Source organism: Gopherus flavomarginatus, chromosome 1, assembly GCF_025201925.1.
Source record: "Gopherus flavomarginatus isolate rGopFla2 chromosome 1, rGopFla2.mat.asm, whole genome shotgun sequence".
In the NCBI taxonomy this organism is placed as follows: domain Eukaryota; kingdom Metazoa; phylum Chordata; order Testudines; family Testudinidae; genus Gopherus; species Gopherus flavomarginatus.
The window spans coordinates 364,807,170-364,833,388 of record NC_066617.1 but is presented as its reverse complement, the minus strand read 5'-3'; the positions used below and the strand labels follow the sequence as shown (position 1 = coordinate 364,833,388).

Genomic DNA, 26,219 nt, shown 5'->3' with positions numbered 1-26,219 from the left:
TCCCTGCCACCCCTTCTGCTCTTAGCTCTGGGCTTGATCTGGGCCCCTCTGTTCCTGGCCAGCTAAGCCTCATTTAACCAACCCCTGCTCCCTGGCTCCTCCGCCACGTGCAGCCCGGGGAGTTAACTGGCCCACCTGGCCAACTTAATCCCCTCAAATCTTGTGGGGGTGCACACCCCATCCCAGACCCAGACCCACACGCTGCGGAGGAAGGTATAAAAACCCCAAGGTCCCTGCCAGTCCAACCAGGGGGCCAATTCCTTCCCGACCCCACACATGGCAATCAGTTAAACCATGAGCATGCAAGCCAGAACCAGCCAACCCAGCACCTGAGAGAGAGAGAGAGAGAGAGAGAGAGAGAGAGAGAGTGAGTGTGCTTGGTGCTTGGCTCCCTGTCCTAAGTCCCACCTACAGCCGTGGCCATCCCTCATGCTTCAGAGGAAGGAAATTAAATAAACCCTCCCAGAATACACTGGGAGGGGGCAAAAAAATCCCTTCCTGACCCCTGAAACCCTGAAGCATGAGCTTTAGGAACATACATAAAAACCAGCCCAGCAAAGATGCTGAGAGGGGCAAAAATGATCCCGTTGCAACACAGCTCAGGGCCGGTTTGTTTCAGTGTCGCTCTGAGGTGGGATGATGTTGGGCCAGGATGCACGTTGGTTTGCCCTGGCAGACTAACTCCAAAAGGGGCTGACCATAAGGGTCATGCCACCCCCTACACTGGGTATGATTCGAGTAAATTCTCTCCCCTCCCAACCCACCGTCCTACAGGAGCATTCCCTGTATTGGAACACTGGCTAGGGACTTTTCTCCTTTCGCTCCAGAGGCAGAGACCTGAGCATCTGGAGCAGGAAGACCTGGATTCTGTTCCCGCTGCTGCTACAAAGTTCCAAGCTCACCCACCATGAGCAGCTTTCACAGTGACAGTCAGTTCTCAGCTAATTAGACCCTACTGCATAAAGGGTTTAAATTCTCTCTCAGCTCCTATTCTGTGGCCAGGGTTTTCCAGAGCACCGATTCCTCAGCTCCTTGGCCCTCACCTCTGTGGTTTTTGTTTCCTCCAGGTCGTGGGAGATAAAGTGCTGGAAGAGGAGATCAGCTTCCCTGTAAGTCATTACATGTTCTCTGTCGCTCAGCAGCAAAGCTCAGCTCTATATTCCAGCCCGGCTGGGGTTTAAATCAGCCCCGCTCCAGAGATGAAGCTAGCCATGAGATATACATACTGGGACAGTCCTCATGCTTCCAGGCATAGACAGCTCCCCAGCTGGGGTCAGGAAGGAATTCCTGGAGTAGGGTGGCACATTTACAGTGTGTCGGGGGGTGGGGGCGATGAGGAGAAAGGGGACCCAGACCACCAAGTGTGGATGCAGATCCAAAGTTCGGGAGTGCTCAGATCTGGGTGTTTGCCTCAGCCCCATCCCGAGCTGTGAGTTTCTGAGCACATTTAGCCCTGGCCACGCTCGGTCCTACCCAAGAGAAGCCATCGACTTCTCCAGCTGTGGCAGGTCCTTTGGCCTCTCATTACAGACCTGAGACACGACCACTGCCAGCCTGTGTTCTTGCTTGTTGACTGATGGCCTCCAGTGACGCCAGCCAACAAGTGAGAACATCCGGTCTGGAACCACGTTGAATTCTCCCGGGAGAGCGGCTGCAGCCTGGAGGAGTCTGGGCTCCAGCTCCCTTCCCAGGCCATGCGTCAGGAAGCCGGTAAACACAGGTGTCATTTCGTTAGCGCTGTGGCTGCTTCTGTCCTCACCCCTTCGCTCCAGGATGCCTCTTCCTCTTTCCCCAAGGCTTTGTCCCGGTAGATCCACTTTAAAGCCAACCGGAAAACATCTGGAGAGCAGCCAGCAACTCTGGCAGTGCATGTTGCAGCCCAGCTGCTGGGGAATGCCTCTATGCACAGATGTTACAGTCCAGATGTTCAGCGCCTATGTCAATGGAGCTGCCCCGATTTACACCAGCTGAGATTCCAGCCGTTAGCTCTGTTAACTGTTCCTCAGAAGGCAATCCTTCCCGCCTTGCCGCCACCCTCAACATCCAGCCAACGGGCAGAACGAGCCTGTCCTGGCAATATCCCCTCCTCCTTCTCCAAGAGGAATGGGGTGTTCCACCTTAGGATAGCTAGAAAGGAGACCATCCACAAAGAACCCATCCCACCTCTTCCATGGAGCCCAGTGCATGCTGGGCCAGGCCTTTGGGGCTGCATGGATGGGCAGACTTGGGCCAACATTTTCGAAAGCACCGAAGAAACGTAAGCTCCGCATTGCCGTTTTCAAAAATGACGTGCATTTAGGAGCATAAAGCCTGTTGGCTTTAAATGATCACGAAGCTAGTGAAGCACATCGACCAGCAGCTTTCAACTGACGGGGAGCACATCCAACTTTCTAGACCAGGGTTGGCCAACATGTGGCTCTGGAGAGGTTAATATGCGGCTCCGTGTACAGGCACCGACTCTGGGGCTGGAGCTACAGGCGCCAACTTTCCAATGTGCCGGGGGCGGGGGGGCTCACTGCTCAACCCCTGGATCTGCCACAGGCCCTGGGGAGCAGTCTGGAGCAGGGAGAGACTGGGAGCTCCTCACCCCTGTTAGAGGGCAGGCACTGACACAGCCTCTCACTGGCCTGGACTGCTCCCCAGAACATGACGCCGGGATGCGTCTATTACCAAAGGTGAGACAAACCCAGCAGGCTTCTCCCAGCACAGCCGCCTTCGAGTGGAGCAGGATTGGCTGTCGGCAGCTCCCCACCCACCCCAATCATTAATCCAAAGCGAAGGGGGCCAGATTCGTCCCTGGTGAAACTTCGCTAGCTGCCATGGAGCTGCCAGGGATGTGACTGGTGCGTGGGGAGACGGCTCGGCGGTGGATGAAAAAGGCCGTTGAAGCTGTATTGCAAGGGTAGGAATTGATGGGCACGGCTGAAGGGCACGGCCTGGACCAGTGGACTTTGGACAGCCTCTAGGCCGCAAGTCACTGGTTTGGCCGTGTCCCACATGCTGATCCCATCGAGCAGCTGCCTATGTGGCAGGAGGTTGGTGGGTCTCAGCCCGCTGCCCCATGGGCTGGGGTCCATGCTGCCATATTTCTGTAGTGGTCTGTGTATGCTGTGGAGCTCAGTGGAGGGGCCAAGCTCTGGAAGGGCTTGGAGACTGAGATGTCCTCTCCCCATAAGCAGTGGGCCCCCCAAGCCCTGCTTCTCCTCTTGCACCGCATCCACGGAGCTGGGTGCGGGAGCTGGGTGTGCCGCTGCTCCTGGAAGAGCCATTGGCCACTGCACCCGGGCTCCTGTGTGATAAAACTTCACCGACGAGCCAGCCTTCCTCGGCCCCCCGAGCGCACCGGCTCCTGACTCTCTTCTCTTTGCCTGCAGCTGACGTTTGGGCGTCTGGGGAAGGTGGTAGAGGAGAAGAAATCCATCACCCTACAGGACATCAGCGTGGTACGTAGCTGGGCTTCCCCCAGGCTTGGGGCCCCGGGGGGAGAAGCCCACCACGTGGCCACAATGGGAGCATGAGTATGCAGGCCTTGGGCGGACAAGGGGGAGATGTCCTCTTGGATGTCCCTCGGACGCTACTGAAGTGGGCATGGTATTAATGCTGTGATGTCGGAGCACCACGGGTGGAGAGGAGAGGGCCGAGCGTGTAGGAACTCCTGTCTCAGCTGCAGGCCAGTCTCCATAGCCTACCTCGTCCTCGCTCAATAGCTGATCGTGCACAGGTGCTCCAACACCTGGGTGATGGGCACAGTACAAAGAGCTGGATAGGCAGGCAGAGGCAGTGGCAGAACTTTCCTGTGCTGGCCTTAGCCACACAATAGTCATTTTGCAGAGCGCCGCTTGCTGCCTGGCCGTGGTTGCTGGGCTGTTCACGAACGTGCTGCTGCCAGGAGAGGCCAGTCCAAGGCCCTGGACTAGCTCTGTCACCATCGGATTAGCTGACAGATGACTGGATGGAGGGGCACATGCCTGTTCCTCTCTTCTGTCTAAGGGCTCAGCAGAACCACAGCTGCGGCGAGATCGTCACCGAGCCTCATGTGTTGTTCTAGTGACACATCAGAGCAGTTCTCCCAACACCCTCCATGGAGCAGGTGTGTCAGGCGATCACCCGGGAAGTGTGACAGTCCTAGGGCCAGCTCTGCAGAGCACACTGTGTAGCTGCATCAGAGGGGCTCAGTCTGGCGGTATATTTTCAGTGAGACACTCACATTTCTGAGTATCCCTGTCCTGCTCTAAGGGATTAAATGAATCAGCTGATGGGTGCGTGCGCACCACTGCCCTCTATTTGGTCAAATCAGAACTGCTCGGGTTTGTGTCATAGACCCCATTCAGCTTAGAGCTAAAGGAGAGTCTCTCTTAGCTCAAGTGTCAGGGGCAGGGGGCTGGGGATCTAAGCTGTGTCCCTGATGAGAAGTTTTGAGCCGCTGTGGTGTGCCTCAAAGCAACAACAGAGCAGAGCTAGAGGAACGTGGACTTGTTACAGAATTAACACCAGTATCCCACAGGGCGGGGACACGATTTGCCAGAGGTGAAAGACTCAGTGGCAGAGCTGGGCACAGATCCCAGGGAGTCCTGACTCTCAGTTCAGTGCCCATGGCTCCCACTCTGAAACCTGGAGCAGGTGTGTTTCTAGTGGGGTCCCACAGGGATCGGTGCTTGGCTCTATGTTATTAAATATTTTTATCAATGACCTAGAGGAAGATATAAAATAATCATTGATAAAATTTGCACAGAAGTTGGGGGGCATGAAATATTGAACAGGACAGGTCACTGATGCAGAGTGATCTGGGTCCCTTGGTAAGCAGGGTGCAATCAAACCACATACATTTCAATATGACCAAATATAAAGTTATATGCCTAGGAACAAAGCATGCAGGCCACGCGTACAGGGTGGGGCTCTATCCTGGGAATCAGGGACTCAAAACCACCCATTGGGGGTTGTGGTGAATAATCAGCTGAACAGGAGCTCCCAGTGCGACCCTGAGGCCAGAGAGGTTGTTTGACCTCTGTGTTTGGTGCTGGTGCGACTGCTGCGGGAATGCTGTGTCCAGTTCTGGTGTCCGTAGTTCACGATGGAAGTTGATGAATTGCAGAAGGTTTGGATCAGAGCCCCAGGAATAATTAAAAGATTGGAAAACTTGCTTGATCGCGAAAGACTTAAGACACACAACCTACGTAGCTTATCAAAGAGAAGATTAAGGGGTGACTTGACCACAGTTTATAAGTTACTCTGTGCGAGGAGGTGTCAGGAAATAAATCAGGGGAGACATGGCCGTCCGACCGATAAATGGCTGGCACAAACAGGACAACACAAGAGTGCTTTCACTTAAAGCTAAACTTTACTTAGTCTCAAGCACTTACACACGTCCGCAACAAGTTAGTAAAACACCCCCAACCCTTGATAATTACCAAAGCTGAGTGTGGCTTTCGAGTGATACAGCGGCAGCCCGTCTGCTGCTGGGGAACAGAAGATGCATCCAGAGGGAGAGGTCAGTCCTGAAATGAGTCCCACCTGTCTCAAGCTTTTTCCCCTTATTTATACATTAGTAATTAAAGAAACCTTGTGAAGTAAGTAGTTTCAAGCAAGAGGTTCCGTCTGCTTATTGATTAACCAGGTGTGGGTCTTTCCAGAGCCTGCAGCCTTGAGACCTCAATAGACATTCCTGGGGCATATCCTACTCTTTGAAAACGCATCTATCAGCAATTTTAACACCATTCTTGTCAGGAAGGATGTGGGGTCAAGCCTCCCTTTCGGTAGCACCCTAAATCCCTCTCCCCTCCTGCCTTGGTCAAGCTGAGACTTGCTTTTAATGGCATGCTGCCTAGGCTGTCTTTAACAGTAAGCCATAGTGGTTTCAGGCACTTTACTGGTTTGCCAAAGTCTCCCCATACAACTACACAGGGAACTGAAATAGGACAATGGGCTCTTCTGTCTACCAGCAAGAGATCTGACACCATCCACTGGCTGGAAGTGAAGCCAAAGCCAGACAAATTCAGACCGGAAATAAGGTACCTTTTTAACAGTGAGGGCAATTAACCACTGGAACAATTCGTGCCAGACATGGCCTCACTAGCCATTTTTTACTCAAGACTGGATGTTTTTCTGAAAGCTCTACTCCAGTTCAGTCACAGCTCGTGGGCTTCAAAGCAGGAATTAATTCAGGGAAGTTGGCCTGTGTCATGCAGCAGGTCAGACTAGATGATCTCTAGATGGCTTTATAATCTCTGAATACTGGGGAGTGTGTGCTAGAGATGACCTGAAGGCTGAGCAGACAGCTCCACCAGAGGGAGGGGACGGATCAGCGTTGGGGTGTGATCTGTCAGTCACGCGGGACAGCACTGAGATCCATCTTTCATGCAGACATAGGCCCAGCCAGGCTCTGCAGACCTAGGGGGCTGGGGCCCAGGCCTGGCAGCAGCTGGGTCTAGGTGGATCCTCATAGGTCATTTTCCCTACCTCTTGGCCGTGATGCTGTAATGCAGCGGGCAGTGATGACCGGCCAAGCCCGATCACAGCTGGATCCAGCAGGCACTCGCACGCAGCGCTAGCACAGCCATTAGCCTGCCTGCCTGCCGGCTGGCAGAGAGCCCCAGCACTTCCCATGATGGGCTCTGATGGCACCTAATGTCTGTGTCGTTGTGGGAAAGAGCAGCTTCCCAGTCTGGACGTCATCCGTCCCATCTCCACAGCTCACAGAAACCCAGTAGCCTCCCTGTTACGGTGCTGCCCGTGGGAGCCAACTGAGATCACTCAGTTAGGGTGAACTGCAAACAGAACAGGGCAGACCAACGTCAGAAGCTAGTGGTTATTCCAGTACTTACATTTACCAAGCCAGCACAGAACAGCTTCTACAGTACCTCATTGGTTACTTAGAAGTTCAAACAATGCAGTTCCCTTTAAGTGCCCAGCCCCAGGCCTCCGTCCAGACATACCTGTCAGATATGATGATGATTCCTGAAAATCGTATCTCATCATATAAAAGAAAAGGTTCTTCCAATCCCAAAGGATCAGCCATACACCTAGGTCCAATTATAACTTAGATCTTACCCAAAATACACACTACAGCCAATTCTTATTAACTAAGCTAAAAATTATTTAAAAAGAAAAGAGAGAGAGTGTTCGTTAAAAGATCAATATACAGACAGACTTGAATTCAATTCTTGAGGTTCAGATACATAGCAGAGATGATCTTGTAGTTGCCAAAAGTCCTTTTAGAAATAATCCGTAGGTTACAGTCCAATGTCCATATTCAGGGTGACTCCAGTCAATGACTGGGGATCTCAAGCCTTGGGGCTTAAGGTTTCCCCCTCTTGAAACCCAAAGCAGATCTGAGATGAAGTAGGATCGTATCCCAGGGTTCTTATACATTTCCAGCAGCCTTTTGGTCTGAGAAAACAATAGGCTTAACTCTCCTTCTCCCAAACATCCTGGCAATTAGCACAAGGTAATTTATCCATTAAACAGTTCAGATACAGGTTACCACAACCTTCAAAGAGACACATAGACAATAATACTATTTCCCTCAAGTGTCTTCCTAAATGATAATATTCCTTTTTTGATCTTTGAATTAAAACTATGGCAATAGACAAGACTTGTTTGCTTACATCACAAGACCTGAGCAAACATCTCTCCTTCTACCTCTAACAATACAGACTTGCATTTCAAAGCTCTATTCATTTACATATCTCTCTAACCAGTCCTTAAGGTTCACCCAGGGCCGGTGCAACCATTTAGGCGAACTAGGCGGTTGCCTAGGGCGCCGAGATTTGGGGGTGCCAAAAAGCGCCCCCCATTTTTTTTTCAATGGTTGAGCAGCCGCTGCTGCTGGGACAGAGAGGACGTCTGAGCTGCCTGCGGCAGCCGGCAGCCCAGGGGGTCCCCCGGGTCAGGGCGCTGCTGCGGCAGCCGGCAGCCCAGGGGGTCCCCGGGTCAGGGCGCCGCCGCAGCAGCCCGCCGCCCAGAGGGTTCCCCGGGTCAGCACGCCATTGCCGGCAGCCCAGGGTGTTCCCCGGGTCAGGGCGCTGCCGCAGCAGCCCACAGTCCAGGGTGTCCCCCGGGTCAGGGCACCGCCGCGGCAGCCGGCAGCCCAGGGGGTCCCCCAGGTCAGGGCGCCGCCGCGGCAGCCAGCAGCCCAGGGCTTCCTCTGGGTCAGCGCGCCAGCAGGACCGCCCAGAGAGGGGGGCAAGAGGGGCAATTTGCCCCAGGCCTCGCAGGGGCCCCCACGAGAGTTTTTTGAGGCCCCTGGAGCGGGGTCCTTCACTCGCTCCGGGAGCCCCGGAAAACACTCGTGGGGCCCGGGCCCCTGAAGCTTCTTCTGCTCCCGGTCCTCGCTGGCGGGGGGTCCTTCCGCTCCAGGGTGGAAGGACCCCCCGCCGGTGAATTACTGCTGAAGCAGGACCCGCTGCCGACATGCAGCCCGGTCTTTGGCAGTAATTTGGCGGCGGGGGGCCCTTCCGCTCTGGGACCAGTCGCCGAAGTGCTCCGGAGACCCGTGGGGTGGGGCCCTCCACCACAGAATTACCGCTGAAGACCCGGCTCCACTTTGGCAGCTGGTCCCGCTTCGGCGGCAATTCAGTGGTGGGGGGGCCCCATGGCGGGTCTCTGGGGCACTTCGGCGACTGGTCCCAAAGCAGAAGGGCCCCCCGCCGCCAAATTACCGCCAAAGCGGGGGCCCCCTGCCCGCCGAAGACCCCAGGCCCCCGGAATCCTCTGGGCTGCCCTGGCGCCCGATTGGCAACCCAGGGAGGTCCCCTGGGTCAGCACGCCGCTGCCAGCAGCCGCCAGCCCAGGGGTTCCACTGCGCAGTCCTGCTTGGAGAGGACACGGAGCAGAGGTGAGCTGGGGTGGGGAGGTACCGCAGGGGTCCTCAGGCCAGGGGGTGGGGAGCTGCCACGGGGACGGGCGGCACACTTCAGGGCGGGGAGCTGCTGCAGGGCTGGGCGGGGCGCAAGGTGGAAGTTTCGCCTAGGGCGTGAAACTTCCTTGCACCGGCCCTGGGTTCACCCATGGGTCAGGTCAGTCTATGAATTAATTAACTCTTTCTGGCCCTGTCACCTTCCAATGAAATATTATATTACACTCATAACATCACACTCCCCCAGTACAAGCTGCTTCCAAACTCCGCCTTGCAGGAGTGGGGGATCTCCCTGCTGAGGAACCCTGGTTTGGTATCCTGGCTCTGGGGACAAGTGAAGCGAGTTTGATCGGTCTGAGCCTGTTCATCTCATTCTTGGGCTGAATGGTGCAGTGTGGCCAGAAGGCTCATCTCAGGGAGCCCAGGGCTGGAACCGCAGGGGGCTGCACGCTGGGACTGAGATGCATCAACAGAGCTGGGGTTGGGAGGATCCCAGGGCTGGAACGGTGGGGGGCTTCAGGCTGGGATTGAGGTGCATTGGCAGAACTGGGGGTTAGCCCAGGGCTGGAACGGTGCGGGGCTGCAGGCTGGGACTGAGGTGCATCGACGAAGCATGGAGGGATCTCAGGGCTGGAACGGTGCGGGGCTGCAGGCTGGGACTGAGGTGCATCAACGAAGCATGGAGGGAACTCAGGGCTGGAACGGTGCGGGGCTGCAGGCTGGGACTGAGGTGCATCGACGAAGCATGGAGGGAACTCAGGGCTGGAACGGTGCAGGGCTGCAGGCTGGGACTGAGGTGCATCGACGAAGCATGGAGGGAGATCCCACGGCTGGAACGGCAGGGGATGCAGGCTGGGATTGAGGTGCATTGGCAGAGCAGGGGTGGGATCCCAGGGCTGGAACAGCAGGGGCTGCAGGCTGGGATTGAGGAGCATTGGCAGAACTGGGGGTTAGCCGAGGGCTGGAACGGCAGGGGCTGCAGGCTGGGACTGAGGTGCATCGACGAAGCATAGAGGGATCCCAGGGCTGGAATGGTGGCGGGGCTGCAGGCTGGGACTAAGTTGCATCATCAGAATGGGGTGTGGGGATGGGTAGCCCAGGGCTGGAATAGCAGGGGTGATCAGGATGGCCCTGGTGCAATCCAGGAGTCCTGAGTGAGCAGCTGCACCTCCTGCAGCGTCTTTGTGCTGGGGACAGAGGTTTGTTAGCGAACACTCTGCTCCCAGCCAAGGCCTGGGCTCGTGGGGCAGGAGCACCAACTGCTGGACACTGCCGTGGAGGAAATGCCCCGCTAGCTCCGCGGAGAGCGATCAGAGCTGGGAATGGGTGTCGCGGTTCAGTGTGTGTGAGGGGTCAGCGTGGGGCCAGGTCCAAAAGCAGGGCTGGGCTGGGCTGGGCTGGGAGCAGATCCCTCAGTTCCTCTTGGAACGAACAATCCCAGAGTAGCTCAGCTCAAACAGTGCTGGATCTGAGCACCCAGGTGTCTGGACGGTGAATGGATCTTTAGTGGACCCTTTGTGCACGATCTCTGGGTCTCATTTCCCCCTGTGAGAAATGGGGATGATGCTTATCTGCCTTGTGCTCAGATACTCCTGTGAGGGGGCCGTGCAAGTCCCTGTGCAGGCTCTGTCTGGATCATGCTAGGATGATAGATCTCTTGCACACAAGGGGCTGGTTGGTGTCACCACTGCTGAGAAATAACAACTCCCCCAGAAGCCCTAAACTCGCCTCCGAGCCGGCTGAGCGTCTGCCCCGGGGTCAGCTGCAGACGCTGCCCTGGCACGTGCTGCGGTCATGAGCCGGCGCGCATGGTCAGGGAAGTTATTTATCTGTGCCACCCGAGCAATCCATCATCTCCTCTTGGGTAGGCAGGCAGTTCGAAAGTCTGAAGGGAGCGAAATAAGTGTAAATACGGTTTGGGATGGTGGAAGGACTGAGGTTGCTGCTTGGGAACCCGGCTGACAGGCTGCCTCCGGCTGCGTGAGAGGCGTTGGTGGCTGTCAGCCCAGTCACTAGTGGAAGAACACCCCCATCACAAAAAACGGAGCTCTATTTAGAGCTTCTAGGCGGCAGTACAGGGCCTCTGACACACAGCCTAGCAGTTCTGATGCCATCCAGAAGAGGGCCCCTCCGGACTTAACCAGCTCATTGCATTACTGTGTTACCCTTCCTGTTCCTACTGTTGGGTTCTCTGTTTAATACACAAGGGTGTGGCCTGTTTTGTGTTTTAAAGAAAATAAACGAAGATGTCCGTCCCCTTTTGGGCAGTGCCACTCACGTGCAGTGTGCCAGAGGCACACTGCCTGGCAAGGCAGAGAGAAGCATTTTGTTCCTGCCCTGGCAAAGTGCCGGAGCTAAGGAATTACTCTCGAAAGGATAAATAGAAGGGCTGTGGAGCCCAGCAGCCGCAGAAGCAGCAAAGTGGTAAACAGCTGTTCAGACTGACTCCGTGCAGTAAATCCGAGAGGCTTCTCGTGGGCCCCGAAGCTCAGTGGTATGAACCTCCCAGGCCAAGCTTGCAGTCAGTAACCAGCTGTGGGGAGTCTCTCCAGCTGCTCTCTCTCTGCTTCTCTTCTTTCTCCTTGAGGCGCCGTTAGTGACACCTCCACATCGCAAGCTTCCCCTGTGGCAGCAGTGTAGGGAACAGAGAGTGCCGTTCGTCCCGTGCCCCTGCCGCTCTGAGATGAGGATCAGAGAAAGCAGCTGCCTGGCTGTTATCAGCGGGTGTCTGCTCAGCCATCGATGTGGAGTGAATTAATAATGTTAATACCCAGCTCTGGTACAGAGCACTGTCTTCCACAGAATGCAAAGGGCTTTAGTAGCATCATCGCTGTTTTATAGATAGGGGAACTGAGGCACAGAGCGGCAGGGTGACTTGCTGAAGGTGACCCAGCCAGCCAGTGTCCCCACTGCAGTTCTGTATCCACTAGGCCATGCTGCCTCCCAGTCAGGGCATCGGTTCTCAGGTTGGGGTTGCAAACAGGTGTCAAGGACTCGTGACCCCCTGGCCCTTTCCCTGTTGCTAATTGGGTGGGTGGCTGCAGCCAGATGGGGGAGACACAGTCACACATGTAGCGAGGATGTTACCTTTGCCGTGTCTCACAGTACCTAGATCAGGGGTGGGCAAACTTTTTGACCCGAGGGCCAGATTGGGGGTGTGAAACTGTATGGAGGGCCCAAGCCTCCCCAAACAGCTTGGCCCCAGCCCCCTCCCACTTCCCAGCCCCTGACTGTCCCCCTCAGAATTCCCGACCCATCCAACCCCCCTGCTCCTTGTCCCCTAACCGCCCCCTCCCAGGACTCCCTCACCCCTAACCGCCCCCCGGGACCCCACCCCCAGTCCAGCCTCCCCCATTCCCCATCCCCTGACTGCTCCCCCAGAACCTCCGCCCCCATCCAGTCCCCTCTGCTTCCTGTCCCCTGACTGCCCTCCGGACTCCCTGCCCCTTATCCAATCCCCCCGCTCCCTGCCCCTTACCATGCCGCTCAGAGAAGCAGGAGCTCGCAGCCCCGCCGCCCGGCCGGAGCCAGCCACACCGCCGGAGCGGTGAGCCAGAGCATTGGCGGCACGGTGAGCTGAGGCTGCGGGGGAAGGGGAACAGCGGGGTAGGGGCTGGGGGTGAGCCTCCCCAGCCAGGAGCTCAAGGGCCGGGCCGGGCAGGATGGTCCCACAGGCCAGATGTGGCCCACGGGCTGTAGTTTGCCCACCTCTGACCTCGATCCTGCGCCCTTTCTCTGTGTCTACATCTAGGACCAAAGAATGCAGCCACGCTTATGGGAGGGGGGACTCTGTCCTGGGAAGCACAAGCAGTGACTCTGAAAAAGATTTGGGGATCGTGGTGGCTAATCAGCTGAACGTGAGCTGTGGCATAAAGAGTGAATGAGATCCTGGGATGCCTAAACCGGGGAATCTCAAGTAGGAGCAGAGAGGTGATTTGACCTCTGTGTTTGGCCCTGGTGCGACCGCTGCTGGAATCCAGGGTCCAGCTCTGGTGGCCACAATTCAAGGAGGATGTTGACAAATTAGAAAGGTACAGAGAAGAGCCACGAGAATGATGAAACTTCTAGTGCTAGACTTAAAGAGCTCAATTGATTTAGCTTAACAAAGAGAAGGTTAAATGGTGACTTGATAAGTCCATGAGTACTCACATGGGGAACAAATATTTAACGACGAGCTTTTCGGTCTGGCAGAGAAAGGTCTGACACGTTCCCATGGCTGGAAGTTGAAGCTCGACAAATTTGGGCTGGAAATGAGGGGGATATTTTGAACGCTGAGAGTAATTAACCACTGGAACAATTTCCCCAAGGTTGTGGTGGATTCTCCACCACGGGACATATTTTAATCAAGACTGGATCTGCCCTAGGAGTTACTGTGGGGCAGTTCTGTGGCGTGTGTTATATAGGAGGGCAGATGGAGTGATCACAGTGGTCGCATCTGGCCACAAGATCTATCTATAAATGTATTGCTTCGTGCCCGGTGCATTCCCGTGCCCCACATCCTCACCCTCACCCTGGTCTGACCCTCCCCAAGTCCTGACCCTCACCGCGATCTGACCCTCCTGTGCCCCACGTCCTGACCTCTCCCCGGTCTGACCCTCCTGTGCCCCATGTCCTGACCCTCACCACAGTCTGACCCTCCCCTGCCCCATGTCCTGACCTCACTCCGGTCTGCCCCTCCCCAAGTCCTGACCGTCACTGCGGTCTGACCCTCCCGTGCCCCATGTCCTGACCCTCACCCCGGTCTGACCCTCCCGTGCCCCACATCCTGACCATTACCCCATATGACCCTACCGTGCCCCACATCCTGACCGTCACCACGGTCTGACCCTCCCGTGCCCCATGTCCTGATCCTCACCCCCGTCCGACACTCCCATGCCCCACGTCCTGACCTTCCCTCCAGTCTGCCCTTTCCTGCCCCACATCTTACCCTCACCGCCATCTGACCCTCCTGTGCCCCATGTCCTGACACTTACCCTGGTCTGCCTTCCCCTGCCCCACATCCTGACCCTCAATGCATTCTGATCCAACCTTGCCCCATGTCCTGACCCTCACCTCAGTCTGACCCTCCTCTGCCCCACATCCTGACTCTCACCCTGGTATGACCCTCCCCAGCCCCACATCCTGACCCTCACCCCGGTCTGACCCTCCTCTGCCCCACATCCTGACCCTCAATGCATTCTGATCCAACCCTGCCCCATGTCCTGACCCTCACCTCAGTCTGACCCTCCTCTGCCCCACATCCTGACTCTCACCCTGGTATGACCCTCCCCAGCCCCACATCCTGACTGTCACCCCGGTCTGACCCTCCCCTGCCCCACCTCCTGACCCTCACCCCGGTCTGACCCTCCCCTGCCCCACCTCCTGACCCTCACCCCGGTCTGACCCTCCCCTGCCCCACCTCCTGACCCTCACCCTGGTCTGATCTTCTCTTCCCAGGAGGAACACAAGCAGCTTCACAACATGCTGGGATTCGAGGTGACCTCCATGCTGTGTGTGCCAGTCATTAGCCGGGCCACCTCCCAGGTGGTAGCCTTAGCCTGCGCTTTCAACAAGCTGGGCGGAGAGAGGTGAGTTGGAGGCTTTTGGGGAGGCTGCTCCCGGGGCACTAGCCCTGCTCTGATGCCAGCTCCGCTCCTTACGACTAGGCCTTTGCACAGAGCTGTGCTGATGAGGCACAGCTTACGGGTGAGGTCTGGAGCCGAAAGCAGAGCCGTGGCCCCAGGCACCTGGCAGGCTCCAGCCCTGGCCCCTCACCATCGTGCTGTCACCTTGCTGCCTCACCATCTCTCCCCGTCTCCCTGCTTATGCTGGTGGCCGGTGGGCTAGATCGCTGTGCCTGCAGAGGAGGGCTCGTGGCTGGAGGGCAGCTGGCGGTTTCAGGCTGCCTCTGCCACTCAGGCATGGGGTTCTGGCAGGTCACCCTGGTCGCCAGCACGATGGTGCGGCTCCTGCAAACTACAAGTCCCAGCATGCAGTGTGCTCCGCCTGGATCCAAATCCAAGTGGGAGCTGTGCTGCTGATCAGAGCCTTCAGTGTCCATGCCAGGTTTGGGCGCTGGCAGAGCCAGGCACCAGCTCCAGTTAAAGGCGCAGTAAAGCATTCCCCTGATCCACAGGCAGAGAAGCCCCCTCGCTGGGTAATTCATTTCTTGAACCTTGGATTCAGAGCTGAATAACAACAACAGAGCAAAGCCCCGTCCTCACTGCTTGGTTGGCTGGTGGCATGACCGGCTCAGCTCAGCCTTCGCCAAGCTTATCTCGTTCAGCTGCCCTGAGTCCTCCTTCCCTGACCCTGCCAGTGCCTTGCCACCGTTTCATGGGCGAGGTCAGCACCGCCCGTTTGAGAGGGTTTTGGGAAGGGGACAGGAGCACATGAGGGCAAATCCCGGCTGACCTGACCCGAGGCCTGTAGTAATCCTCACCCCGACCCTGCTGCGAGGTGTGTCAGTTGCCTCATTCCTGTCCTACAGCTGGGGAAACTGAGGCAGGGCAGTGCTGGGCCAAGGGAGCTGGGCCTCGGAGCAGTGCATTGCAATAGTCCAGGAGAGAGGAGAGGAATGTGCGGTGCACTGGGGAATAGCTGCCATGTCCTGCCCCAGAGGTGGCTGCATGTCAGTGAGGTGGATCTCCTCTGGACAGGCAGCACCGGCAGGCTGCCTGGCTGAGCAGCGCTGGCCGCAGGAGCTGTTGCGCGCCGGCCCTGTTCTGACAGTGCCGCTCTTCTCGCCTCAGCTACACGGAGGCCGACGAGCACAGAATCCAGCACTGCTTCTGCTACACCTCCACTGTCCTGACCAGCACGCTGGCCTTCCAGAAGGAGCAGAAACTGAAGTGCGAGTGCCAGGTAAGGGGGCAGCTCGCTCGGTCATTACACATGGCTGCAGGGTGTAACAGGCTGGGCCATGCACCAGTGTATATGAGAGTGGGAGCAGCTGGCTACGTCCGCTTTTCGGTGGGGATCAGGGGCTGGACTGAGCGTTCGTGCTCCTCGGAGAGCCATGGGGCATCGAGTGGAGGTGCCAGGTCATCGCAGCACTGGGCTTTGAGCTCCACAGCACAGGCCTCGACAACTTCAGCTAAGGGAGGAAACTTGGCCGGCTGGTAGCAGCAGCTGGCCCTTATCTGCTGGGTTGGGCAGCTCCTAGAGAGGCCTGCTATCCCGAGGAGGGGTCTCTGAAACCAGAATCCCCTCTGGAAAAGCGTGCGAGGAGGGAAGGCCCCCTCTTCCGGAGGCCAGAGTGGAGAGCAGGTCACTGCTGTTGGGAGGATGTTTCACAGGTCTCCGGGTGAACTCAGAGCTGATTATCCTGTAGGCCAGGAAAGGCAGGTCCAGTCCCACACATTTTAGGGGGATCCCCATCCCCAGATCAGGAGCTTCCCATGTCTGGGCATGTGGGGTTACCTACGTGTGTACCTCAGTTATCTGTACACTTTCCTTGGCCATAGCTAAGCACCTTGCCGTCATGGATGGCTTAAAGTTCTACCTGTGAGATAGAGAAGCCTCGCCCCCAGGTTCCAGCTGGGGGAACTGTGGATGAAGCGACAGTGCATCCAGGGTAGAACCAGGAGCTGCCCTCAGAGCTCAAGTCTGATCCTAAACGGCAAGGAAATCCAGCCCCTCAGCACCTGTCTGACCCCCTCTGCCCTGCCCCCTGCCCGGGTCTCTGTGCTGTGCCAGGCCACTTGGTGCTTTCCTCTGCTAGTGTCACCCTTCCCATCCAGATCCATCCTGGCTGGGGTTGCCAACTTTCTAATCACAGAAAACCAAACACCATTGCCCCTCCATGCCCGCCCCTTCTCCGAGGCGCCGTCCCTGCTCACCCTGACCTCCTCCCTCTATCACTCGCTCTCTCCCACCCTCACTCCCTCGCTCATTTTCACTGGGCTGGGGCAGGGGGTTGGGGTGTGGGAGGGGTTGAGGGCTCCAGCTGGAGGTGTTGGCTCTGGAGTGGGGCCTGGGATGAGGGGTTTGGGGTGCACGAGGGGGCTCTGAGATGAGGCAGGGGTTTGGGGCACAGGAGAGCATGAGGGACACAGGCTCTGGGTGATGCTTACCTCAGGTGGCTCCTTGAAGTGGCATCCCATCCCTGCAGCTCCCAAGCAAAGGGGCAGCCAGGGGGCTCTGCGCGCTGCCCCCATCCACAGGCACTGCCCCCGCAGCTCCCATTGGCCGCGGTTCCCAGCCAATGGGAGCTGCGGAGCCGGTTCTCAGGGCAGGGGCAGTGCATTGAGCCCCTGTGGCTGCCCCTATGCCTAGGAGCCAGAGGGACATGCCAGACACATCTGGGCGCTGTGCGGAGCCAGGCAGGGAGCCTGCGAGCCCCGCACCAACCAGATTTTTAAAGGCTCGGTGAGCAGTGCTGACTGGCACTGCCAGGGTCCCTTTTCGACTGGGCGTTCCAGTTGAAAACTGGACACCTGGCAACCCTAGCCCCAGACAGGCTCATCAGCTCCATCACGGCTTGGTGCCAGATAGAAATGAGTCAGTTCCACTCTCTGCAGCCCTCCCACCCCTCCCCCGTCATGGTGCCCATCACACTGCTAATTACATCGCCTGTCAGTCAGCTCCCAAGCCCGCCACGGCCTGCTGCTCTGACGGCTCTAATCAGGCTGGGAGGGGCGAGTTCAAGAGCCCACCCACGCTGCCGTGCTTGGCTAAATGGGACATGTGGATCCGAATCGCTAATGCCCTGGGAGATGACCCAGAGCTGGTAGGGGCAGGCCGGCCGGCAGGTGCTTTGCTCTGCCCACAGAGATGCAGAGAACATGGGGGATGCCCTGCCAACACCCTTGTCTGGAGGCCCATGGCGCTGAGGTATGTTTACAATGGCTCACTGGCCACATGCGGGGATCCCCTGAAGCGTCCTACGCGGGCAGTAAAACACAGACCTTGGACAACATGAGCTAGAGGAGAATCTCCTTTTCTTACTGGGAGTGGTGGGGCTTAGCTCTCTGCTCAGGACCCCAGCCATTAGAGTGTGACCCGTCCTAGCCACAGCAACAGTGGTGAATACACACTTCAGCACCATCAAGCACGGGGCATGCGCACATAGGCATCATGGCGGGGTCCATACGCATGTCGGCACCATCCAGCAACTAGCTGGGGAATAAAGGGAAACAAGAAGACTTTTTATCAATACATTAGAAGCAAGAGGAAGACCAAGGACAGGGCAGGCCCACTGCTCAGTGAGGAGGGAGAAACAGTAACAGGAAAATTGGAAATGGCAGAGATGCTTAATGACTTCTTTGTTTCGGTCTTCACTGAGAAGTCTGAAGGAATGTCTAATATAGTGAATGCTTATGGGAAGAGGGTAGGTTTAGAAGATAAAATAAAAAAAGAGCACGTTAAAAATCACTTAGAAAAGTTAGATGCCTGCAAGTCACCAGTGCCTGATGAAATGCATCCTAGAATACTCAAGGAGTTAATAGAGGAGGTATCTGAGCCTCTAGCTATTATCTTTGGAAAGTCATGGGAGACGGGAGAGATTCCAGAAGACTGGAAAAGGGCAAATATAGTGCCCATCTATAAGAAGAGAAATAAAAACAACCCAAGAAACTACAGACCAGTTAGTTTAACTTCTGTGCCAGGGAAGATAATGGAGCAAGTAATTAAAGAAATCATCTGCAAACACTTGGAAGGTGGTAAGGTGATAGGGAATAGCCAGCAAGGATTTGTAAAGAACAAATCGTGTCAAAGCAATCTGATAGCTTTCTTTGATAGGATAACTAGTCTTGTGGATAAGGGAGAAGCGGTGGATGTGGTATACCTAGACTTTAGTAAGGCATTTGATACGGTCTCGCATGATATCCTTATTGATAAACTAGGCAAATACAATTTAGATGGGGCTACTATAAGATGGGTGCATAACTGGCTGGATAACCGTACTCAGAGAGTAGTTATTAATGGCTCCCAATCCTGCTGGAAAGGTATAACAAGTGGGGTTCCGCAGGGGTCTGTTTTGGGACCGGCTCTGTTCAATATCTTCATCAACGACTTAGATGTTGGCATAGAAAGTACGCTTATTAAGTTTGCAGACGATACCAAACAGCGAGGGATTGCAGCTGCTTTGGAGGACAGGGTCAAAATTCAAAATGATCTGGACAAATTGGAGAAATGGTCTGAGGTAAACAGGATGAAGTTCAATGAAGTCAAATGCAAAGTGCTCCACTTAGGAAGGAAGAATCAGTTTCACACATACAGAATGAGAAGAGACTGTCTAGGAAGGAGTATGGCAGAAAGAGATCTAGGGGTCATAGTGGACCACAAGCTAAATATGAGTCAACAGTGTGATACTGTTGCAAAAAAAGCAACCGTGATTCTGGGATGCATTAACAGGTGTGTTGTAAACAAGACACGAGAAGTCATTCTTCCGCTCTACTCTGCACTGGTTAGGCCTCAACTGGAGTATTGTGTCCAGTTCTGGGCACCGCATTTCAAGAAAGATGTGTGTAACCCTTCTGCCCCTCTAGTTGGCAGCAACAAGGGCCGGGTTCAGTATCCAGGGGTTCCGTTTCAGTAACACAATGCATAACCGGCTCGAGCCCCCACCCAGTGACCTGGGACACTCACATACCACACCCCCCTGGGCGCCTCTAGGAGGCAATACTTCCCCTCTCGCAAGCACGGAGTCTGAGTGTAGCAAAATCTTTTTTAATAAAGGAAGGAATCAATGCGGCATCCCATTGGAGAAACACCACAAACAGGGTTATAACACAAACCATAAACAAAAACCCACCTCCAAGTACGTTTGGCACTGTCCTTTTTCCGCTTAGGGTTTTAAGTCCAATCACCCCAAAGTCCAACAACCCAAAAGTCTCTGGTCAATGCCACCCCAGAGTTCGAGAGTCTATCTGTAGAGGTCCCTCCCCCCAGCCTGGGTAGAAAGGGACACCTTACGTGGTCCAGGGCCAACTGCCCTGCCTCTCCGTGGGTTCTGCTTCCGCCTTCTCCACGAACTGCTCCGCTTTACCAGCTGCTCCACTCTGCTCCTCCAGCCGTCCTCAGGAACTGCTCCGCTCCACCAGCTGCTCTGCTCCATGAGCTGCTCTGCAAAACTGCTCGGCTCCGCTCACTCTGTGGGCCGCTCCACCCGTCCCACAGCTACTCCGCTCTGCCAGCCGCTCTGCTGCCACCAGCTGTCCCGTGATCCGCTCCAGCCGTCCCCGCAACTGCTCCACTCCGCCAGCTGCTCTGTTCCACAGCATATCTTCAGGCTCCCCCACTAGCTAGCACAGTACTCAGTGCTCTCAGCTCAGTCATTTCAGCTTTTTTGTGATTTCAACTCTTAGTGATCTCAGCTCTTAGTGGGGGAGCCCCAGTGCGAGTGCACCATTAGCCCAAAGTGAGTTCAGCTCAGCAACCTGTATTTAGATTCTTGAGGGAATAAAAAAATCAACTCTGACATTCCACAGTGGAGAGAGGAGGGGGTGCAACTGGTGCTTCTGGCTCCACAAGGAGCCTGCACCACCAGGCACAGATACCTGTCCCCAGCCTCTCTACTTCACTGGGTTTTGGAACCCATGACCCTTGTCTAGCAAGTACCACCCAACTGAGGGTGAGTCATTTGTCACCAAGCAGTCCCACCGCTCAGCAATCTGGGATAGGGTAGGCGTGTCTATGCAAATAAACTCTCTGACATTCTTTCCACCAGATGTCAGGGTAGAGCTTATCCTGACTCTGCTTACATGTGGAGAAACTGGAGAGGGTCCAGAGAAGAGCAACAAGAATGATTAAAGGTCTTGAGAACATGACCTATGAAGGAAGGCTGAAGGAATTGGGTTTATTTAGTTTGGAAAAGAGAAGACTGATAGGGGACATGATAGCAGTTTTCAGGTATCTAAAAGGGTGTCTTCAGGAGGAGGGAGAAAACTTGTTCACCTTAGCCTCCAATGATAGAACAAGAAGCAATGGGCTTAAACTGCAGCAAGGGAGATTTAGGTTGGACATTAGGAAAAAGTTCCTAACTGTCAGGGTAGTTAAACACTGGAATAGATTGCCTAGGGAAGTTGTGGAATCTCCATCTCTGGAGATATTTAAGAGTAGGTTAGATAAATGTCTATCAGGGATGGTCTAGATAGTGTTTGGTCCTGCCATGAGGGCAGGGGACTGGACTCGATGACCTCTCGAGGTCCCTTCCAGTCCTAGAGTCTATGAGTCTATGAGCAGGGAGCAGCAGTCCCTCTGCCCTTCGGCACCATCCAGTGGGGAGCAGCGGTCCCTATGCACGTCGGCACCATCCAACGGGGATCAACGGTCCATACGCACGTTGGCACTACCCAGTGGAGGGGGGCAGCGGTCCATATGCATATCGGCACCAGCTAGCGGGGAGCAGTGGTCCATACACACGTCAGCAGGGCTGATTCCGTATCAGCGTCCCACAAGACTAAAGCTGCCTAGTTGCCCCGAAGCATCTTGCTATGTGACGTTAGTGCCAAGCTGCTTTGCCAGCATCACCCCATTTCCACAGGGAGGCAGAGCTGCACACGCTGACTATTGGAAGGGCTCAGAGCTAATGCTTGGACAGGCTCAAGTCCTTTCAGGCACCACCCTCTTTGGGCATTAAGGGGAGTGAAGCGAGAAGGAGGTATCTGCTTGGAACAGATCCAAGGATCAGCAGTCCAACCAGCCCAGATCAAACTGGGTCCCCACTGTGCCAGGTGCTGCTTGGACACGTTGTAAGAGACAGTCCCTGCCCTTGGGAGCTGACAAGACACAATTGTCAGCCCCAGTTTACAGATGGGAAACTGAGGCACAGCAATAAAGTGACTCGTCTCTGGTCAGTAGCAGGGCCAGGGATTAAACCCAGATCTTTGGAGACCTTGTCCAGTGCTTTAAATGGGAAGCAGGCACTTATGGAGGCAGATTATGCAGCGAGTGCCCAGCACCAGCCATTACACAGAGCGACCGGTGCAGAGGCATGCTTGCCAGGATGCAGTCACTCTTTCTCATCTCAGCAGGCACCTAAAGGGAGGATTTAACCAGTGTTCATACTTCCACCTCCCCAAGAGGTGATTTCTTTGCTCAGAGGTGTTTAATAATAACACCGGCCCCCGGTGATCCCTGGGCAGAGAGATGGCGCTGCCCCAGAATGGGATGGGAGGGGGCTGGGTTAGGGTCTCAGTTTTGCTGGGGCTGGGGAGTGGCCACTCGTCCCCACGTGTAACAGACTTCCAAAGCTGGGGTTCTAGGAGGGTAAGGACTGTGTGTGTAACGCTGCCCCCTAGTGGCTGCTCAGGAACTTTTTGGCAAACTGTTATTTTCATTGAAGGATGCTCAAAACTGTTCAGGAAACCAGGTCTGTGTTGGCGAATCTCCCAGCTGGCAACAAGTTTGGGGAAAAAAAATTCTGAAATTGTCAAAATGTTTTGTTTCCACATTTTCAAAACCAAATGGTCCAGTTGCCCGGCTTTCTGCTTTAACATTGGAGCTCATTCGACTGAGAAAAGGTTAAAGAGGAAACCATTGCAATCCGAAGGAAACAGTTCCTTCCAACTGAGCGAAAGGAACTGCTGGGATTGGCCGAAGCCGAAACATTTTTGGTGTTTTGATTTGCAAAAATGTTCGAATCTGACTTTTTGTCCACAGTCAAGTGAAAACTTGCAAACTCTGGAAAATGTTTCCAGGCTGGGAAAACTGTTTCCCGCCCCGTTCTGCACCCACCCTGCTTCCCGGGGGCTTGGATATGCTCCTGTTCAGGGTTAGTGAACACACCCAGGCACCCTCGTGCATGCACACACGAGCGCTGGGTCACATGCACGTACACGCCTCACACTATTGCATGCAATAGCATCTGGCTGCACACGCATCCGCTGGCACACCCAGGTGTACACTGGCACGCCCGTGGTGACACACTGCCTTGCACAGGCGGATATCCTTGTGTGTTTGCACACTGACACACCTGGGATCTCACACAGTCACACGGGCTGGTGTTGGTTACGCCCCTGTGCAGTCGCTTGCACACGCTGATGCATTCTCCTTCGCATGCTCAGCCAGGCCGACCCATGCTGTCTCCTTGACAGCATCAGATGTGGCTTGCTGCAAACTCCCCACCACACCATCTCACACTCGAACGGTCATGGGCCTCTCCTTCAGCCTCGTGCTTGGGGCACCCTCCGGTGGCGCTATGGGGTGTAGCCTTGGCATTGTACTGGGGACCAGGAAATAACTTCACCTGTTGGGCCTAATGCCTGACAGAGGCGAAGTCTCTCCCAGAGAGGAAGTGATTCCTGCCTTGAGGGGTGGCCGCTGCTCCCAGGGCAAGGGGTGGGGGCAGGGTGTGTGTGTGTGTGTATGTGAGGGGGGAATTAATGGGAGGCCAGAGATGTTTAGAAACCATTTGATGGTTTTAATGGGGGCTGCAAGGGGAACCAGCCCACCAATAGAGCAGGGTTGGGGTTAAAGCAGTGACTTCCCTCACCAGTAGGACACAAAGCTTGTACCCCTTGGACAGGGTCTCTGTTCTGTCACCTCCACGTCATCCTGCCCTCCTCTCCCCTAGTCCCTCTGAGCATTTCTCTTGTACTCCCTGGAATGCCCTGTGAGGGAGATGGTGTGACCTAGTGGCTAGATCACTGGATGGCAGGGGGCGGGGTCAGGAGACCTGGATTCCATTTCTAGCTTTGCCACTGTTCCCTCTCTGTGCCTTAGTTTCCCCTCCCACCCTTTGTATAGACTGTAAGCTCCCCGGGGCAGGGACTGGCTCTCGCTCTGTGTACGTGCAGCACCTAGCACGGTAGGGCCCTGATCTCTGCTGCTGTCTTAACAACGCTGAGCTGAAGGCAGCAGCCTGGGAGTGATCCTGCTCATCGTGGCTCTCTGTACACCCAGCGCTCAGGCCCTCTTCCTGTCTGTGTTCCTGCTGCCGATCGTCATCCATCTGTCCCTCCCTGAGCCAGGGGGTGTCAGGTGCTTGTGGGAGATAATGAGGGCTAATTAGGCAGAAACGTGGGGATTTATAGCAGACTGCGGAGATCACAGGCAAGAAGACGGAAATGAGCTTTGGCTGGTGACTGGTCTTGAGCCCGGGGTGGGGGAGAGGAGCAGACTTGTCTAATTAACTCCAGTAATGAACTCAGATAACCAGCTTTCCCTTCCCCACCACAGGCACTCCTGCAAGTGGCTAAGAACCTGTTTACGCACTTGGGTAAGTGGCTTTTTCTGTTCCTAGAGGCACTGTACAGCTAGCGCCTGACTCACTGCTGGGCTGCCTGGGCGTTCGTCTCTAGGTCTGTGCATTCAGCCGGGCCAGGTTTGGTGGGGCCAGGCTGGGGGTCTGCTGGGAAGCCACATTCCTTGTGGACACGGGCCCCTATGGCAAATCCATGGCAGCCTCTCTGCATGCATCACACAGCGAGGGCTGACGGCCCTGTCCTGTCAGCTCCCAAATACGGCTCCCAGGGCTTGAGCTAACGGAGCAGCTGTAGCTGGTAGCAATGGTTGGTCCTTATCCTCTCAGCAGAGCAGTCACTAGAGGGCAGCATCTCTTGCTCTCACACACACACACACACACACACACGTCTCCCTGTACACACACACACACCCTGTACACACACACACACACCTATACACACATCCCCCTGTACATACACACACATCCCCCTGTCACACATACACACACACACACACACATCCCCCTGTCACACACACACACACACACACACACACACACACACACACATCCCCCTGTACACACACACACACACACAGATTCCCCTGTACACACACACCTGTACACACATCCCCCTGTACATACACACACATCCCCCTGTCACACATACACACACACACACCCCTGACACACACACACACACACACACACACACACACACACACACACCCCTGTCACACATACACACACAGATTCCCCTGTACACACACACACACCCTGTACACACACACCTGCACACACATCCCCCTGTACATACACACACATCCCCGTCACACATACACACACACACACATCCCCCTGTCACACACACACACACACACACACACATCCCCCTGTAACACATACACACACACACACACACACAGATTCCCCTGTACACACACACACACCCTGTACATGGGGTGTCTTCCCGTTGGCTGGTGGGGTGTGGGGGGTAGAAATCACTGCTTGAGTTGTATCCACTAAGGGGTTACGTGGTCGCTGGCTTCTCTCTACAGGGACGCTCCTCTCTAGCTGGGCCCTGATCCCCCATTTAGCCGTATGCGTGGGTCACAACCCCTTGACACCTCTTCCTGGCCCTCTGCTCTGAGGCTTTATTTATCGTCTCTGGGGGCACAGAAGGCAGGCCCTGGCCCAGGGCCGCTGGCCGAGCTCCGCTGCAGCATGCCCTGCGTTCCCCAGGTGGTGGCGGTCAGGGACTCACCCAGCACTGGGGCAGTGTGTCCAGCTGAGAGGACTCTGCGTAGGCTGCCCTGGGAGGAGTTCAGCCCCGTCTCTGTGTCACCAGCCCTCCGCCTGCCCAGCATTAAATATCCGGGTAGGCAAGGGTCGGCTCTGCCCTGCTCCTGACTGCACGGCCAGCCCCAAGCTCTGCAACAGGCTGGAAGCGCTGGCCACCGCCTCTGTGCTTCACGAATCAGGCCCGATTTGCATTGTAACGAAGGGGAGGGTGAAGTCTGAAGTGCCCAGTCACAGGCTAGCGTCTAACCATTAGGCCTCCAGCTAGTTAGCTGCTTTGCAGGCTGGCGTGCCCGCCCCCCCCGTCCAGCCTTCGCACGTCTGCCCCCAGTTTGCTGTGTGCTCCCAGGCATCCTCACTTAGCTCCTCTCCGAGGCCGGTGGGACCCGCAAGGCGCGGCGGGATGTGGCTGTACACACAGGCGATGAGGATAAGGCCGAGCCGGATTGCCACATGCACACGCTCCCACAAAGAGCAGGGCTTGTTGGAGCGGCCCATGCCCAGCCCCCAGAGCCAGCTCCGGCAGAGACGCCGGCCGTGTGAGGCTGTGATAAATGACTGCCTGACAGCTGGGCCTGGGCGAAGCCTGCCGGGGCGCTTGACCGGGGAGGGCTGGCGGCACCTAGTGCTCCTCTGGCTGGGTGCTCAAGCAGCCATGAGGCAAATAGCCACGTCCGTGTGTCCAGAGGCCTGGGGATGGAGTCAGGGCATCAGGGCTGTATAGCGGTGCCAAGGGCTAGCTCCTGTTCTCACAGAATCTGGCCCTCCTTCACCCCTGAGCATCTCACCAAGCCTCCCAGCCTGCCTGCAGAGTAAGTAAGAGGCACTGTCCCCGGTACCGATGGGGAAACTGAGGCACAGGGCACAGCAGTGACTCGCTGTGGAGGGAGCTGGCCTTGGGGCTGGGAATAGAACCGTGACATGTTCAGACTACAGAGCCACAGCCTGGCATCCTCACAA

General features: G+C 55.8%; 1 protein-coding gene across 2 annotated transcripts in view; it reads left to right on the top strand.

Annotated features, from left to right (window-relative positions):
- The window catches only part of PDE2A (phosphodiesterase 2A), a 388,143-nt gene that overhangs the window by 345,781 nt on the left and 16,143 nt on the right, over window positions 1-26,219 (top strand). For both annotated transcript variants that reach the window (XM_050950923.1, XM_050951669.1), the window contains 5 exons: window positions 1,068-1,109; window positions 3,375-3,443; window positions 14,291-14,421; window positions 15,586-15,697; window positions 23,957-23,996. In XM_050950923.1, the coding sequence (XP_050806880.1) occupies window positions 1,068-1,109; window positions 3,375-3,443; window positions 14,291-14,421; window positions 15,586-15,697; window positions 23,957-23,996 (394 nt within the window). The remainder of the gene's footprint in view (window positions 1-1,067; window positions 1,110-3,374; window positions 3,444-14,290; window positions 14,422-15,585; window positions 15,698-23,956; window positions 23,997-26,219) is intronic.